Here is an 18354-nt window from a genome sequence, read left to right on the forward strand (position 1 = left end):
TTATCTGGTTACTGAATGAATACCTATGCGTACTTTCCTGCAATTCACTTATTTACATGCACAGAGGTGGTTTTCTATCTGTGTGTGAGATGACCCATGAAAAGTGCAAATCGTGAAAGAATGGGTTTCAGTAAAAGTCATAAGCAGGCAGGAGTTTAAGGAACAGTAAGCGAAGCTACAGCCAGATGAATTTTTTTCCCTTTGCAGCCACTCATAGCCTTACAAAACAAAAACTTCCACAGAGAATAAAGTTTATTGTTTGTTTTTTTTTTTTTAATTACGAACAAACACAGCTTGATCTTGATTACATATAAGTACATGACTACATAAAATCTAAGTAATATAAGCATTTTTTCTGAAAAGCTAACTCTTTTCTTTCTCAATTGCTGCTCTTTTCATTCCAATATTACATCTAGGATTTTATTAAAAGAAAGAGGAGGGACCAACTTTAATAGTGCTTGCAAACAAATTCTGTCCAAATGCTATTGCATTAAATGAAAAAGTCTGTATTCTTCTCACGGGACTGAATTTTGACCTAATGCTGCTCTCTTTCTGCTGTACACTTTAAAATAACGTATAACTGTGGAAGGGAAGAACTGTAAGACAAGAATGTTAGACAGTTATTAGCTTTACTGTTAGACAATAGAGGAATTACTAGAAGAGTTGACTTAAGTTACTGTGGAATGACCAGTGGTTCCTCCTTAACTTGTTTTCCTAACTGATGAAATTAAACTGGTCCCATAAAACATAGAAGCTAAACTGAAAGCAATTAATTCTAAGTGACAGAAACACGGGAAAAAAAGAAATCAACTGTGTTCAAACAAAATTTCACCCTAAGACATGACTAATGGCAATATCATTCCCAATTAAATACTTTATCAGAAAAATCTAATATCTAAAATCAAAAATCTACATGCAAAATGAGAGGCTCAGTGGATGGTTGCTAAAAAAAAAATAAAAAAAAATAAAAAGAGGAAACTCTTATTGACTAGCCAAATCTTAAAATTGTTATCTAAGATAAAGACAGCACTGAAATAAGATCTGGGAGGGAAGAAGGGAGGTTGGCCTCTGAACCTAAAAATAAAAAAATAAAATTAGTGGCCACAGTGAAAAAATTAATTTCATCACTAAATGAAAATGTTTCAGCACCTCCCGCAACGTTCATTTTGTAAACTAAAAAGTGAAATATTCAGATCTGTTTCTAAACAAAAACTATTTTCAAACTAAAATTTAAGTATTCTGTGTTGCAAATGGCAAACTTTTCAAACTACAGAGTGGTTTTAAACTGCAAGTGTTTTAATACTCCATCATTCGGGCAGGGGCATCAAAATTATATGCCCAGCTGAATTTTTCCAAAGGTTTACTACTTGCTGAAAAAGTTCAATGCAGCTGTTATGTCAAGCCATATGCTGCAACAGATGTCATCTATTTATCACTCCAGATTACTGTGTTTGATATTTCCTCTTAAACTTCGATTTGACCAAAGTAAAAAAAAAAAAAAAAAAGAAAAAATGAAAATCATTGATGTAGTATATTAAACGAGCAAATTGTGAAATCGGTTTCATTGCCATACGAATCAAAACAACTTGAATGAATTTTCCACAGAAGACGCATCTCACTGATCATACAAAGGAAAAATAGTTATTTCCCATTTAGACGTGGAAGTTGAAGGGGTTCATACATGGGAGTGATCCCAGTGCCAGAGAGAAAAGGAGAGCAAAACCAGAGACCACCATGGGTTTTGTGCTGGGACTGGGTGTGGTAAATTCAGGACAAATGAATGGGAATTTGCCTGGGAAGCAGGCAGAAGCGATGGGAAAACTGCTGAAACCATCACGCTGCCCCCAGCCGAGACCCCGGCACCCGGGGACTTGTTCTGGCTCTCCCCCTTCAGGCACTGCAGGGTTTGGATCGCTGTTTTATCGGCACCTTCCCTTCTACCTCTAACAGTACGCTGAATGTAACACCCTACACAATAAATCAGTGCCTCAGCCTGTTGCTAAGAAAGCAGGGCAGAAGATTTTAGAAAGCATCTATTTTAAAACCTCTCCGGATTTAACTGGGGGCAGCAGGGGCTGAAGTAGTTAATCTGATAATTCGGAAAAAGTTGAGAATGACTCTTCATGAATACAAGAAATCCTATCAGTGGGGTTTCCCATTTTCACAGCCAAAATAGTGACTGCATATTGAGAAAGGGGGCAAAGATTGTTTCATAATTAGACAGTAAATTGTAATAGATGTACTAAATGATTCAGTTGAACTGTCAATATTGTTTGCATAAGTGTTATTTGATAAGACAGCATCACTTCTGAAGCAAAATTACACAATTTACTAAATTACTTTTAGATTTGCTGTTACATGTGAGCTATAAATAGGATGTGTTTTGAATGGCTCTGGAATTTCTTGAAGATGTCGTAGCCTACAGGTTGGAAATCAGCTTCCCAACAAACTCTGGGTGTAAGCTGTACAGCCTTTTACCTTCCTGGTTCGCAAGGAAAATGGCTACGAAAATTTGGTGTCTCAGTAAATGACTGCACAATGGGTTCATAGGAAGACTTTAGAAAATGCCAGTTAATTCCTGCTCTGAATTTGCTTGGAAATCACTTCCACATTTCCAGAAATGACAACAATGTTTTCTGTAGGTGATGCTAAAATCTAAAACGTAATCTTTGCCAGACTGTAGAACTGTACCGTAAAGTACAACGGTGTTCCTCCTAACACGGCTGTGCCTTGTTATAACACATGCACTGACTGTGAAATGTCAGCTTATTAGCCTGGAGAGGTGCAAATAGGTATTTAAAGTATTTTCTAAAAATTATGAAGATGCAATAGTGATTTTTGAAGACTCTCTGTAAAACCTTAAAGTGACTGATTACTGGGGTGGAAAAGCAGAGTAGCCCCGTAGCCCACTACCCATGCCGTCGCCGTGGCTAGTAAGAGGCCAGAGGGTTTGTACTACCTCGGGGAGACCCCCGAGGTTGAGTTGCTTGAAGTTGTGTTGGGGCACTTGGACCTTTAGCTTGATTAGCGACCGCTTCTGCAGACCAAGTGGCTTCCTTTGTTTTGCTTTTGCTTAGCTTTGCATAACGGTGTGGCATAAGCTTAATTTTATCAAGGTAGCAGTAAACAAGTAGCTCTTCTGCATTCAACAAATCCTTGGTTTCCTTTTTACCTTATAACAAGATTTTAAATGTAACAGCAAGGAACCATAAGCTGTTCTGTGCAAAGTTTGAGCCGTGAGATGAAAAGTATGTTTTTACTGCAGTCTGAGACTTGCAGATTTGACGGAGCTTGGCATTTTATATGAAATTCTCACTGGCTCACAAAACTCAGGGCAGAGGTTGAAGCATTCCCTGATTAAAAGTATCTCGAGCAATGGGAGGGAGTAAAACTATTATGTAACCTTTGGGAACTGAAAAGGCTTTTCTACTTGAAGAAAGAAATACTGAAGAAACTATAATACGTAATTCCTCCTTCAGCCTTTGGCTTCAATCCAGAGTAGAGATACGAATTTTCAGCACACACAGAATTTTGTTCATGTTGAAAACAACTGTTATTTAAAACACCTAATTAGAAATAAATTAGTACAAAAGATTTAATCAACTTTAAAAATTGATTGTGGTAGGATATTGTACTTACAATTATATCCACTTCAAGAAAGAGTAGGAAAGATTTATTAGAGCTACTGCCCTTCAAATCTCCCTTTTGAATGAAAAGCATTTAAAACATACAAGTAAATTTTAGTGCCTAAGGGAGTTGATTTGAAAATTGTGAATCTTATCCTAAATCTATTATTTAAAAAATAATTAAGTTTAATGTCTGTAAGTCACCCGCCTCTGTGCTTGGTAAGTTCCTCGAAGCACTTGTTTAAAGTTCTCAGAGAATTTGCTTATCTGCAGAGAAGAAACTAAGCAAGAAATGAATGAACATCTTTTCTTGCCAAAATCAAAACAAGCACTTCTGAAAGCTGTGTTTTGTGCTAGCAGTTATCTATCTCCACGCTTCACCTTCCTAATTTCCTTGACTTGACAGGACACAGTGATTGGATGTTGGAGGCGGAGGAGAGGTTAATTCACAGAGCTGCATCTTAAGAGGCATTTGTATACCTTCTGCATTTATCCCATGTCTCCATTTTCTTTAACTACATAGATTTATGAGCCCCAAATGATATTTGGCAGTCTTATTCTCTCAGCTAAGCATATATTGAGCCAGATTTACGTCAACCTTGTAGCAGCAGTATTGCCATGGTTACGCCATCACGACAATTTAAGCACATAGATGGCTTTTCATGTTGTCTGTTTGAAAAGTTTGCGATATCCAGGATACGTTACCTGAAACTAAACCTATTATACCTTTATAATCTAATTTTCAGTGAATGTAATGCTGAAATCCTCTCTTTGGTTCCAAAAGCAACCCGCTTTACACATTTATCTTCCTACCTATCTTTTTATACTAAATATCAAAAGCTGCTAATTAATTAGGCCTTTCACTGGCCAGGCTTCCTTATACTTGCATTGCTCCATTACGAAACTTGAATATAATTAAGAAATGGGATATTTAATATGATCAACACTGGAACGACATCTAATACAAACCCGCCAAAAAAAGGGATATAATAGAGATTTTAAGAATTACATCAAGGTGAAATACTGTAAGAATGCAACTCATGGAAGAGCTTAATTCTTCTTTACTTAAGTCTGTGGGAAAGTCACCTCAGAGTGGGATAAAACAGCCTTCGCTCATTTTCAAATCAAATTTCAAAGAGCAACAGGGTTACAAATAGTTGCCACCTCTAAATGAATGTTTATATCACAATAAAATTTCACATCTGTGTTTACACACTCCAGTAACTAAGCTAATGTCAAGGGCACTTTTGCAGAAAATTATTAAATTGATAAACTGCTTCAAGATCCTAAGTACTAAATAGTCAGCCCTTCGCCATAATATTGTTAAATATGATTTACTATACAAAAAATCACAAGTGTAATACCCTACGAAGTCCAATTAGAAAATAACATCACAAATAGGAAACAACTGCAGGTGTGTGATTTTGACTTTGGGACCCCCCAACAGAAGAATTGCCATTGTACTAGGAAGTTAAAAATTTTAAATAACTGGCCAGAATTACCTAAAAAAAAAACCAAAAAAACAAACCATAATAAATCTTCCACTGAAGTAAGCCAAAAGGTCCATTTAAATAGAATACTCCCTTAAACCTGCTTTACACATCACTGCAGGCTCACTAACTTGCAATTACACTGATTAGCAAAGACACATGCAAGGCTCAAAGGGACCTTCTGGAGTGTCTTGACCAACTTGCCAACAATTTATGCACATACTAATAAACAGCATGCAATCAAAAAAAGGTTTAAACTGCAGCGGTTAGCTCAAACCAGATAGATATAAGGAGGACAACAAATAATTGCTTTCAGTAATGCTGGCAGACTATCAATAAGGTTATAAATACCTCATTAGAAACATGTGGCATCTACTAAAAATGGAACAGAAATGTAAAGCAACTACGTAATAACATTGCACAACATGGGTGACAACAGAGGACTAATCAAGCCAAAACACAAACTGGCCACAGCTGAAATTAAAGACAACACTAATGAATATCAGAATCCAAAATGTGGGAAGTAAATGAAAAATTTTTCCTGTCCAACCCGACCATGGGCCAAATACACTCGGACAACTAGTGCTTCTTTGAAAGGAACATTATGTACAAAACATCTTATAATTTTTTGCAGGAATGGAATATATACTTTTTGATTCAGCGAATAAAAATGTGAATGAAGTATACAGAGTCTACGTCTGTCTATCTATCTACGTATAATATGTATGTATAGCGTTAGATAGTTTATGCTTTTTTAAGATTTTTTTTGGTCAATGTGATAATTTTCATAATTCATATATTTTCAGTAGACAATAGTTAAATCTCTGACACCTTAATGTCAATGAAAATAAGCAGCAGGCTGGCTGCCAGCACAGGAAAAAACAATTTCCCCTGTCATTATTTATAGCTATATTTCTTTATCATCATGTGCTTTCTAAAAGTGGATCATCCACTTTTACTTTTCAATCAAATACCGTATATACAGTTTGAAAACCGGTGATACAGTCATATAAGGGGCCTCTTTAAACAGAGTTGTTTCTAATTCGGCTAGCTTATTGTTCATAGGCAGAAAGTGTTTCTAGTTGTGATGGATTTTGTTTGTCAAAATGAGAAGAATAGCAGTTTAAATCATTTTGTCTGAGACAGGTACCCAGTTGTCAGAAGGAGCTGATGGAATGAGGAGCAAGCAGAGGTTGAATCTAGCAACAGCTGCTTGACCTCACCTTCTCCCCAAAGCATCAACGGGATTCCTGTGTTATCCTTGCTAACACTTCACATTTTTCACTTTTTTCTTTTTTTTTTTGTTATAGTAAAACAAATAGAAAGAATACTAAAATAGAACTTTGTGGAAGGGTTCATAATTAACTTGGGAAAGGCAAGAGAATCAGAAATCAGCTACTCATTGTCATCATTAACAAGTGAAAACATTTTTTTCTACCATCTGCAGGATCTGTGCTAATTTTGTACTGTGTTCTCGTCTATTTATATTTATTAGGAAAATGTTAACATTTAATTATTTTAAAATAGAAGGCTTTTCTTTTTTTCCCATTAACAGGAGCTACTGTGGGAACCATTAGCACAGAGCTGGGGTGAAAAGATGGCTAAATTAAGTACGGGGCATCCAGCTTATACCGATTTCTTTTCATTTACAGACAAACATGAAACAAGATATTGTAATGCAGGTTCTCCTTGAGTCTCTGGAAATTACCAGAGGCTGTAGGACATGCTTAAATCTCTAGCTCTATCAGAGTATTTCACTGCTGCATAAATGTATATATTCATTGGTATACCTCAGTTTATCCAGGTTCTTCTAGTAAAAAACAGTGACTGTGGAAGTGTTTCTGGAAGAGTAATCTTTCTGTATCTTAGGAAGTATTGCCTGGGCATTACCACCGCTTAATTTCCTAACAGCCAGGCAGCACACTTCCCTCGTGGCTTCTACATGGGAGCCTGCACCGAAACCGTTTGCTCCACGTGAGAAAGCCTTGAAGCTCTATCACTTTGCAATAAGGTTCAGTTTGTGCCATCCAAAAATTTGAGCATGGTAAGGTTTTCCAATATTAGCCTGAGACCTCTGCTGCTGAGGAGGAGAAAGACGAGATAAAGGAAAAAGTGAAAAACTCCGTTTCGGAGAGATTATGGCAGAAAGAAATCTCTGGAAAAGAGGAAAAGCCACAAATGGTGCCGAAGGCAATCCTGACAAGCAAGGAGCTACTGGGATGGAAAGCTGGTCTGCAGGTTTAAATACCCTTCCAAAACCAGTCTGGAGATAGCTGGAAATTGAAATTATAATCTCCTTAGAGAAAAGCAACAAGAAGGAAGAAAATGGGCATGTTTGAGGAAGGAACTAAGAACTTTCGCTCTGGCGGGCGCGTGCGTCACGGTACGTGGGGCAGGCGATGAATGCTCCGCTACTGTTCAGACAAATTGAGCTGCTAAAACCCTCTCCTGCCCTTATTTCTTCCCTCGCAGCTAAGTGCCTACTCAGAGCGGTTCACACCTTCGTCTTGCCAGATTTCTGGACAGGTCATTTAGACTTGATAGGCTCAGTTCCCCATCTGTACAACCGAGATAATGACACTTCCCCAGCTAAGAGAAGCGCTCTGGGGACAAATGCTGGAGGAGTATTTCGGGGCGGCGACGACAGAGCCTGTATGAATTCCTGAGGCAGGAACTTTGTGCCCTCTCTAAAAGTAACAAGAAGAGCTTTTATGTAGACAGGATGCACAATGAACACGAGATGGAAAGGCTCAAGGTATTATGTTTACTCCTAAAACACCATTTGCTATTATTTTCTCTTCAGGCTATGGTGGCACTACTGAAATAATTATCTTCCTGCCACCTGAACTCAGGAAAGCTGACGGGAAGCAGAAGGAACTTCTTTTATTTTCCCTTGTACCCATGACCAAGCCAATTTTTTTCATTACTGAGGCAGCTGCTGCAGGAGCTATCTTTCCTTCCCCAGAAAGGAGAGAGGGAAGGAATTTAACTGGGGTAGCTGTCACACTACAACACTTTACACAAAAGCAAACGAGAACTGATTCAGATGTGCGATTGCAGCCTGTTTCCTAAGAGATGGCAAGCTGGGAGGTGCAGCTGCGAGCCTTGCTTTGGAAAGGAGCTTTGAAAGCACTACCGCTACCAGGTTTGCATTTTCAAAGCAAGGGCCAGCGATTTGCATTGTTGAAAGGCACAAACCTCGGCCAGGGCAAGCAGCGGCCTTCTGGGATGTACTGACTACTAAAACCAAGGAAACGATACAAAACCAGGCCCAGGAGTAAAATCTTGAACTACCACTGACTTGATTCCATTCCTCGGGGTCACCACCTTGCTCTGCTCCCCTCTCACAGACGTCCAGCACTCTGGATGCTCACCATCCCCGGGAGCTGCATCTACCCGTGGACAGGCTGGTTACTGCCTACCACTGACGGTCAGAACCTCCTCTTCTCGGCAGTAACAGTTTGAGGGCATGCTAGCACACACATCCCTTCTTTCTATGGGAATTCAGGGAAATTTAACCACATACTGTGCAGTAAAAGGAATGTAAACTGTAGCCTGGAATCTTTTCTTTAAACGACCTAATGACACGACATGTTCCATCTACAGACAGCATGGGAAGTGCCACTGCGACTGCTGAGGTGTACTGCTGATGTTCATTAGCAGTTTGCCACTTACTACTCAGAATAAATAGGCAGAATGTTCCCTGGAGCCAGGACACAGACAACATAACCAAGAGACAAACAAGTATGTTGAATCCGAAGCGGTGGTTACACTTTATTAGATCTGTCAGTAATTCTGTCACTCTGCAGGAGGCACCATCCGAGCTTGTGTAACCCAGTAGCTCTGCCTCATTAATCCCGCCTAACAAGTACAAGGTGATAGTTGTTGTAACTAAGAAGCAAAATTAAATATAAAAATCTACATTTAATAAACGCCATGCAGTTTATTCAGACACCCTCAAAGAAGGAATCTGGAGTCAACCAAAGGACGATAATCTTATCAGCTCTATCTTAAATGAGGCCTGACCCACAAGGGTAAGTAATTTCTGCAGAAGCATAGATGATAGCATGTACTCTGATGCTTCTACGACAGAAATGAGAACTTCTCGTACATATTTTAGTCGGAAAATCATAATGGAAATACAGGCATTGTAAAATAGGATAATGAAAAGATTTTAAGATGTTTTATTTGTAGCATTAAATTAATCACAGCATTGATATTAGCAATCACATAGAATGAAATCACAAAGTGAAAAATCAAAAATACCATCTAGCTTCTCTTTCGCATTTTAAATAGGATAGCTCAGGGGCAAGGGGAAACAATCTCCAAACATTTCAGATCAGTGCTGTTTGCCAGCATTTCTGTGTTTCTGGGGAAAAAAAACAACAAAAAAAACCCCAACACCCAAACACAAAACACCACCCTGAATTTCATAAGGGAAGAAGTCCGAACAACCTTAAGAAGATCAGATTCTACTATATCAAGAAAAGAAACAGACTCTACCACTACCTGCACGCCCTGTGTCTAACATACATCACATAGCATGCTACCAAATTTCAGAAAAAAAGGCTCCAGAAGATGACGCTGTCCATCTCTCCAACATGCTTTTCCATTTTCTCATCAGAACCACAAGAAAGGTAACAAAACCCCAAACAAATCCTCCTTCTCACTATATAGGATATGAAAGAAATGAATAACAGCTTCTAAGAAAATTCAGTAAAATCTGACTTCTGCATGTCCAGCCCTACACCAGAGAAGAGGGAGAGCAGAGGATTCCCACCACAACACATCTGTGTACGGAGCACATCTCCTGCAAAAGCATTCACGGCTGACCAAAACCAAAGTGACCAGCAACTGTAAGCATAAACCATGCCTACGTCTGTAAATTGTCTGCGTGATACTGAATAACACTGTTCATACATTACATATATCCAAAGGGCTTGAAAGTGTTTTGTTACGGCACAGAAGATGGTAATAACGTAAAAAGTTACTGATGGAGCAAGTGGCACACAGCGCAGAACTGTGCTTGCAGGGCCTATATAGAGTTTGAATAAAAAGTATTGAAAGATTCAAACCTGTGACCAGTTCTCTGATTTCCAAATCTGTAGTCTTGCGGAGTAACCGTACTAATGCTGGGATACCACCACAGTTTTTCAGAGCAATTTTGTTGTCATCATTTGCCTTCCCATAAACCAAGTTTCTCAAAGCTCCACAGGCACTACGGTGGACTTCTGTCATCCGATGGTCCAATAGGTCCACCAGTAATTGTATTCCGCCTTGTCTTCTTATCTGAAACAGGCCAAAGTGATAATCATAAAATTAGGGAGTGAACACTGGTATTATAGATGCTACCCAATGTAATTAAGCGGTGGTTTATGCAGGCTATGCGCCAGCAAAGGTATGCTGGTAGCCCCGCAAAGCTGCTACGTCACACTGCTTTGATTCCTCGTTTTATTTTTTCAGTGGCAACATAATTGTACAATGACAAACCTGAACCTCTGTAAAAGCAGCCAAAAGTTAGTCAAGGGTGTCACCTCATCAAGATTTCTCAAAGTTCAGCAAGATTTGCCTTGGCAAGGGTTTCTCCTGTGCTGGAGAAACATCATCTGCTTCGGAGTGTAACACATCACAAGCTAGAGGAAAAACCACAAGACTATGGCAAACAAAAAAAAAAAGCACTTACTGTAATAAAGTTTTTAGGAGTCCCTCCTTTTACATTTAATTACTGGGAATGTGAGCAGCTACTGCAGTCTCTGTAAGGATGTTATATCAACAGAACTGAGAAAAGCAAAGATGAAAGGAAAAGGAGGAAGTTTGCACAAAGACGAGGATGATGGATAAATCATGGGAAGCTTGTTCTATTACGATTGAGGGAGACCCTTGAGTGATGCAGGAACAGAAGTCTTATTCACTCCTAAGGTTGCCTACAAAAGAAATTTCTAATGCAATATCTTATATAAAATATCATTCTAGAAAAAGCACAAAAATGATTGAGGCAAATGATCAAGAAGGTCAAGAATACCTAGAAGAATTTATTATAAAATCTGTTTGCAACAAATCTATCTTTATTGCTCTCTGGCACTATTTGCTCCTCAAACAGTAACCAGTCTTGGATCTAATTTTAAGAAACTAGATTGATTCGCAACTAACATCCAAGGAGTACAATGCTTTAGCTTCAGGTAATTTATATAGACATCTCTGTCAAAAAGTTTCTCCATCTGTGGTGTTGGCTAAGCTGCAAAGCAAGCCAGGCACTTCAGCTGGCCATTTTACCACCTTTAGTAATATTTTGCCTAAGACAGTAAAACAAAGACAATTAGAGAGTGTTTGCAAAACCATAGGAAAATGTGAAACATTAATTTTAGAATCAAAGTTTATGATGAAAAAGTTTTGAAATCTTTGTGAAGTTGTTCTTGCATGGGGCTCTCCGCAGGGGGGAGGCTTGGGAGTAGGAAATGGTTAAACAAAGCATGCTAAAATTTATTAGAAATTCATGTTCTATCAACTAACTTCAAAATATTTAAGTACAATCGATATATGGCGTTTCATGAATCTAACACATGCTTCAACAAGGCCGAGTGCCGGGTCCTGCACTTGGGTCACAACAACCCCACGCAGCGCTACGGGCTTGGGGAAGAGTGGCTGGAAAGCTGCCCGGCAGAAAAGGACCTGGGGGTGATGGTTGACAACCAGCTGCATATGAGCCAGCAGTGTGCCCAGGTGGCCGAGAAGGCCAACGGCATCCTGGCCTCTATCAGGAAGAGCGTGGCCAGCAGGAGCAGGGCAGGGATCGTCCCCTGTACTGGGCACCGGTGAGGTGACACCTCGAGTACCATGTTTGGTTTTGGGCCCCTCACTACGGGAAAGACATGGAGGGGCTGGAGCGTGTCCAGAGAAGGGCAACGAAGCTGGCGAGGGGCCTGGAGCACAAGTCTTATGAGGAGCGGCTGAGGGAACTGGGGCTGTTCAGCCTGGAGAAAAGGAGGCTGAGGGGAGACCTGATCGCTCTCTACAACCGCCTGAAAGGAGGGTGTAGTGAGGTGGGGTCGGTCTCTTCTATCGAGTAACTAGAGATAGGATGAGAGGAAACGGCCTCAAGTTGCGCCAAGGGAGGTTTAGATTGGATATTGGGAAAAATTTCTTCACTGAAAGGGTTGTCAGGCATTGGAACAGGCTGTCCAGGGAAGTGGTTGAGTCACCATCCCCGGAGGGATTTAAAAGACATAGATGTGGCGCTTAGGGACATGGTTTAGTGGTGGACTTGGCAGTGCTAGGTTTATGATTGGACTCGATGATCTTAAAGGTCTTTTCCAACCTAAATGATTCTATGATTCACTGCAAATGAAGACTGAAAAATGATTCAGCCTTTGAGGTTCCAAAATCGAGCTATGCAAAATTACTCACTGATAAAACAGAAGTTCTCTCTTTCTTCGACCAGCTTATCTGGCATATTCCTGCTTTTGTAATAACAGCAAGACCCAGTAATAAAGCAGTTTTGTAGTTTAAAAGTGTATATACTGAGATATTACAGTATTAAATTAGATTGTTTTAATGTATATACAGTTACAACACAGCTTTCAGCTAAATGCTGAAGTGATAGTGTTTAAACTAAGATATTTTCCCTTAAATAGGCATTATATCAGTATATCATGTCCAACATTGAGCAATACGCAGGTCACCTGGAATACTACAGCAGCTGGCACTACATGGAGAGTGCAGAGATGTAAATGGACATCGATAAAATATATCAAATTCAGGTAGAAAAGTTCATAAATCTTTTTGAGAGTCCATGCTTTTACTGCTCAGAGAAACCATGACATCCTTCAGTTCAGAAAACAGAAATGCAGATCAAAGAGAAAAGGTGTTGCAATACATCTCACTGGTCAAAACTTTACCCATGTGAACAGGATGACTCGCAATGAAATCATTTGCCCTTTCCAAGTCAGGAACAATTTACCAAGTTTATCTAGGAGGGGTAGGGAGTGAGGCTTGTTTGTTTGCTTGTTTTTACAATCCATCACCATTTAATCTTCAGATTAAAATACATTTGCTTCCCCTACTAAGGAGATTTTCAAAACCAAGCATACTACATGAAGAGCCTCCTACATGACAAAATAGATGACATTTACTGAAACAGACTAGGAACAAAAAATTATGCATCAGTTCTACAAAAGGTGATTCAACCACTGAGCTTCACACTTCAACCTCTGAAAAGAAACAAGATCTGATAGAAGAAAGAACACGGCTAAAAAATACACGAGTTGTTCTGGTGTGATGAGTAATAACAGGAACGACAGAATGAAAACATGCCTGCTGATCTTTGTGAATTATATTTTTAAAGCACAATATGCTGAATGAATATTTTAATTGCTTCACTGCTAAAAAAAAAGATTAAGAATGAGAAAAAGTATTAACATTGTAGCAAAAATCATTCTGTATACTACAGTTCAGCTGAAGACTCAAAGGGCTCTGCCTCTGTTCGGAGGCACGCTGTGCCTCGGCTGTTTTCCCCACTCTCCCTCTTGGACACAGCCAAGTGGCATCTCATGCGCCTCAGCAGTTTCTCTTGTGGATGCTCTCAGGTGACAGGTTTTGCTACCTTCTGCTCATTTCTAAGGGAAAATGTGTGGTTCTGCCACGTTCCGCCGGTATTCCTGAGCTGCACCTTCCCTTTTCAGTCACAGTATCTGACAGCACACTAGTATTCAGCTCACGCAGCTCCTCCTCTCCCAGGAACATGAAGTCAGCAGCAGACTGAAGTGATTCAAAACTACTTTCTTAAAAGCAAGGGCATTAAATATTCATCTAAAATGCATTTCTGTCAGAAAAAAAAACAGGGTAATACAACAGAAATGAAATAGAAGTTACATAACACTTTACCTAACTTGACAAAATTTCTTGAATTCTACTGAAGAACGAACCTATTCCTGCCTGGGAAAGACAAGACTTATTTTGCAAACTTCCTTTGCATTTCCAGGCTCAGAGACTTGGCAAAGTAGCTGCGTCATGCAGGCAGAGATGAAGCCGATGCTTCACAACAGGGAGCTCAGTTCCTGATGCTGTTCTGTATCTGGACTACTGTCTTGCTTTGGTTTTGTTTTTTCCAGCATCCCATCGCTCACCAGAAGTCTCACGCCATCTTTGTGTTTCCATCACGTATCCACATAGCTGTTTAATTCTATATTCTCCAGGAGGTTTAACTATGCGTGACAAATTGTGAGACTGTGATAGATCTTACTACAATCTATTTACATTTATGGAAACTGAGGCAAAGGAGATGAAATTATTTATTCAAGTCCTTTATGGAGTTAAGAGCTGCAGCCTGGAGGACAATTCTGACCTAGCATGTCTCTTGGGGCAGATCTGAACCAAGCTAAGTTGTCACAGCTCCAGTGAGTTCAGCAGCGCTACTGCCAAACATCTTTGCCAAGGATACTGGGATGCGTGGAGAAGCAGCAATTTGCACCAATGGGGCACCAAATCCCACTCCCCCAGAGGACTTCCGATAGATACTTCTGTCTCTCTCCTGACTTTATAGGAAGAGAACATTTCTTAAGGTGATATTTATTGACATATCAGTGGGTGCTGCCTTGCTACATCTAGGAGAAAGAGAAAATAGAATATGCCGCAATCTGCTTGCCTACTACAATCAAATAAACAGCATAGTACCAAGTTGTCAGGAGATACAGGGGACCAACTCTGTTCTCACACAGATCAATTCCAGAGTAGCCACTTGTCCTGGTTTTGGCTGGGATAGAGTTAATTTTCTTTCTAGTAGCTGGTATAGTGTTATGTTTTGGGTTCAGTATGAGAAGAATGTTGATAACACACTGCTGTTTTCAGTTGTTGCCAAGTAGCGTTTAGACCAAGGGTTTTTCAGCTTCTCATGCCCAGCCAGCGAGAAGGCTGGAGGGGCACAAGGAGTTGGGAGGGGACACAGCCAGGACAGCTGACCCAAACTGGCCAAAGGGATATTCCACACTGTGTGACGTCATGCCCAGTATATAAACTGGGGGGAGTTGGCCTGGAGGGATCACTGCTTGGGAACTAACTGGGCATTGGTCAGCGAGTGGTGAGCAATTGCATTGTGCATCACTTGTTTTGTATATTCCAATTCTTTTATTATTGTTATTGTCAGTTTATTATTATTATTATCATTATTATTTTCTTCCTTTCTGTCCTATTAAACTGTGTTTATCTCAGCCCATGAGTTTTACCTTTTTCCTTCCGATTCTCTCCCCCAGCCCACTGGGTGGGGGGAAGTCAGTGAGCAGCTGTGTGGTGCTGACTTGCTGGCTGGGGTTAAACCATGACACCACTTCTGAAGTCAAAAGAATGACCTTCAACTCTGCAGCACAACTGAGTTCGTCCAGTCATATCACAAATTTATTCTTCCCATCTTGAATATATTGTCCCTTTTTTATGCCGTCTCTTCTCAAAATAAAAAAAAAATAAAAAAAAGGAACAGACTAGAAGTATTAAAAATGTTGGGTGAATCTGTTGCAGTGTTTCTCATGACTCTCTTAATCCATGGACACTGTTAATTTCTGAATGTTCTTCCTTTTTTTTTCTCACTAGAAATATTTTGTCTTTGGAAGATGCAGTTAGAGAGATGTTAAATAAACAAAACAGGCTGTGTTCTTTCACACATGGCATTATGGAGTGTATGGCAAATCCTATCAGGCCCAGGAATCCCAGCATGCATAAGCCTGAATTCATTCTGTTGAGCTTTCCTAATAAATTAGGCATCTACACTGTGCAGTGTAAACCTATGCTGATCAAACTGAAAACTGAAAGAAGAGATACATGAATTTTGCCACAGAAAATTTTCCATGGAAGAATGCACAGAGCTGCTTTTGTTCGATGAATCGCGTATTTTCTTTTTCCAGGAAATTTTTTAACTTTCCTTTTAAAGTTGGCCCTCCACCATTAATGTTACTGTCTGCTTGCCGGTCGGAAGCACTTGCTCTGGTCAAGTCCCACGATGCCACGACACAGACAGACAGGACAGGAAAAGGTGCCAGGCTCTCTGGTCCACAGACCAGGTGTCAGCTTGATACCAGAGTCTTCTCCTCTGGCATCCTATGAAGTTTGTTTTTGCATTGCATCTGAGAACATATTTGCATCCACACTATGCAGATACAAAGGCAATTTGGACTTGAGAAAGGGTTCAGACCAGTGCTGGAGGCAGTGAAGATGTTAATTACGTTCCTAGTAACGAGAGCGTGGATGTCTCATGCCAAGAGCCTTTGAGAAACGTAATTTATCAGTTTCGAGGCTGACCTTTGATTCAATGGTGTTTACCACAACAAATTTTCCATGACAGTGGACTGTTAGATATTTAATCTACCAGGAGTTACACATGACCAGCCTGAAGCATATGCATTGGTAAAACAAGTCAATAATACACTGATGATATGTCTGAAACAATACAGATATACTCGATTACTGTATGATTTTAGCATATAAATTCTTTGACAGCTTGCTTTTCTAATTCAATACAAGAGATTGGATGGATGTGTGGAAAGAAAAGTAGGATGTGAAGGGTATGAAGATACCTGGAATGTAAGGAGAGCTGTTTTGTGAGGACATCTGGTCACTGGCTGTCCAGCATATAAACAGAGACGAGACAGGAAAAGTAATAAACCACACTTAGGCACGCAAACCCTACCGAACAAGAGACAACACCAAAGACCAGGTCTGCGAGGTCGCTGGTTGACGGGCTGCTGAAGCAACCGCTCCAAGGCTCGCGGAGGTTCAGCCTGGGCTTTGTTAGGTGGTAAGGGGGTGTGGGGCACGCAGGGAGGAATGAATGAGAAGGTCATCACGGGTCCTGCGGGAAAGAGCGTGCTCATGGGATGCTTTCAAGGGATTGTGGCAACGTGCAAAACTTACGGGATGTTTAGCAGAAGGGCAAAGGTAGGAAAAGGGAGACATCCAAACGCCTCGGGGAGGAACGGGATGAGAAAATACACACAAGGGTGTGATGAAAGGGGCTGGTCACGTATAAACAAGTTGCACTTCAGTATGTTTGTCCAGCCAAACCCTGTGCCTGATCACTGCAGCCTGGGTTGTGTCTTCTTCTTAAACCTCATTCCTAGCAATTTTCCTTGATGAGGACGGTCTACGTTCTGGATTGGCGTAATGCTAGTGAACCTCGAGCTGATGAGCAGGACAGGAGACGTGGGGAAGAGCTATCAGAGACACCGTGGATCCAGGGGACAGATACCGGCGAGACCAGGGTCTGAGGATGTGCTACTAGGCAGACCGAAGGTCTGAGCCAGCTACCAGAGAGAGCTCTGTGCCTGCCTGTGTGTGAGATGAGACCTGCCAGCAAGCTTTGAGCCTGATTAGCTGGATATTGAGCACCACGTATTATCGTTTGTGCTTGCGTGAGCGCTGCTTTGTGTGCATGGGGTGCCTGTGCAGGCACTGTTCTCCTGTTTGTGTTGGTCTGTTGTGTGATCTAAGCTTCTTTAATATATGTACCTAACAAAATTAATAGGGAGGCTTTTATTTCTAGGATGACCTGTATCTGATTAATTCCTCGTTCATTTATTGTACTGGTTTTGTAGATATGTAATCTAGGTTAGTATATACTACACTATACTTGAAATTTTAACTGGGTTACATGTTCAGCCTTATAACATGTTTACTGAAGAATACAGAACAAGAGAAACCACCAGCTGGCTTGTTAAGCTAGGCTAACGGAGAAGTGCCCTCCTTCTGATGCAATGCCATAACACGTCCTGCTCCGTTTCCAAGCAGCAGTTAAGAGTTTGGTCCCGATCACTCTGAAGACTACCAACACTAATCCCACAGATGGGAGGAGATGGTTCACACAGCATTCAAGCACTACTCTTATACAAAGGATATGTTGGAGCCAGAGGATCAAATACAGAGCTCAATTAAAAAAAAATCCAGAGACCTCTCCCGAGGTATATTTAGCTCCCTTTGGGAAAGATGTCTGGATCTACAGCTCTCAACATATTCTCCCTGCTTTGTATTACACTGGTTAAATATAACCTTTACTATTTTTGAGACTGCTCTGGTCAAAGGATACTTTGCTCTAAAAAGAACTGACAGAAGGACGATTTATGAACATGGGACCTCTCAGGAAAAATAAGTAAAATATTAAAGTGTAAGTATTGTAAGAAATATTGCGGCCGCCTTAATTTACTTTTCATGACAAATGCATGCCAAAGCTTGCACAAATCGTAACACAGCTTGAAACTGAA

The 18354-nt window shown here is 40.3% G+C and overlaps 1 protein-coding gene across 7 annotated transcripts in view; it reads right to left on the minus strand.

The window, feature by feature from the left end:
• Positions 1-18354, minus strand: part of CTNND2 (catenin delta 2) — a 688109-nt gene that overhangs the window by 146667 nt on the left and 523088 nt on the right. For all 7 annotated transcript variants that reach the window (XM_030041721.1, XM_030041726.1, XM_030041725.1 and 4 more), the window contains one exon: positions 10192-10405. In XM_030041721.1, coding sequence (XP_029897581.1) covers positions 10192-10405 — 214 coding nt within the window. The remainder of the gene's footprint in view (positions 1-10191; positions 10406-18354) is intronic.

The sequence above is a fragment of the Aquila chrysaetos genome, chromosome 18 (assembly GCF_900496995.4).
Source record: "Aquila chrysaetos chrysaetos chromosome 18, bAquChr1.4, whole genome shotgun sequence".
In the NCBI taxonomy this organism is placed as follows: domain Eukaryota; kingdom Metazoa; phylum Chordata; class Aves; order Accipitriformes; family Accipitridae; genus Aquila; species Aquila chrysaetos.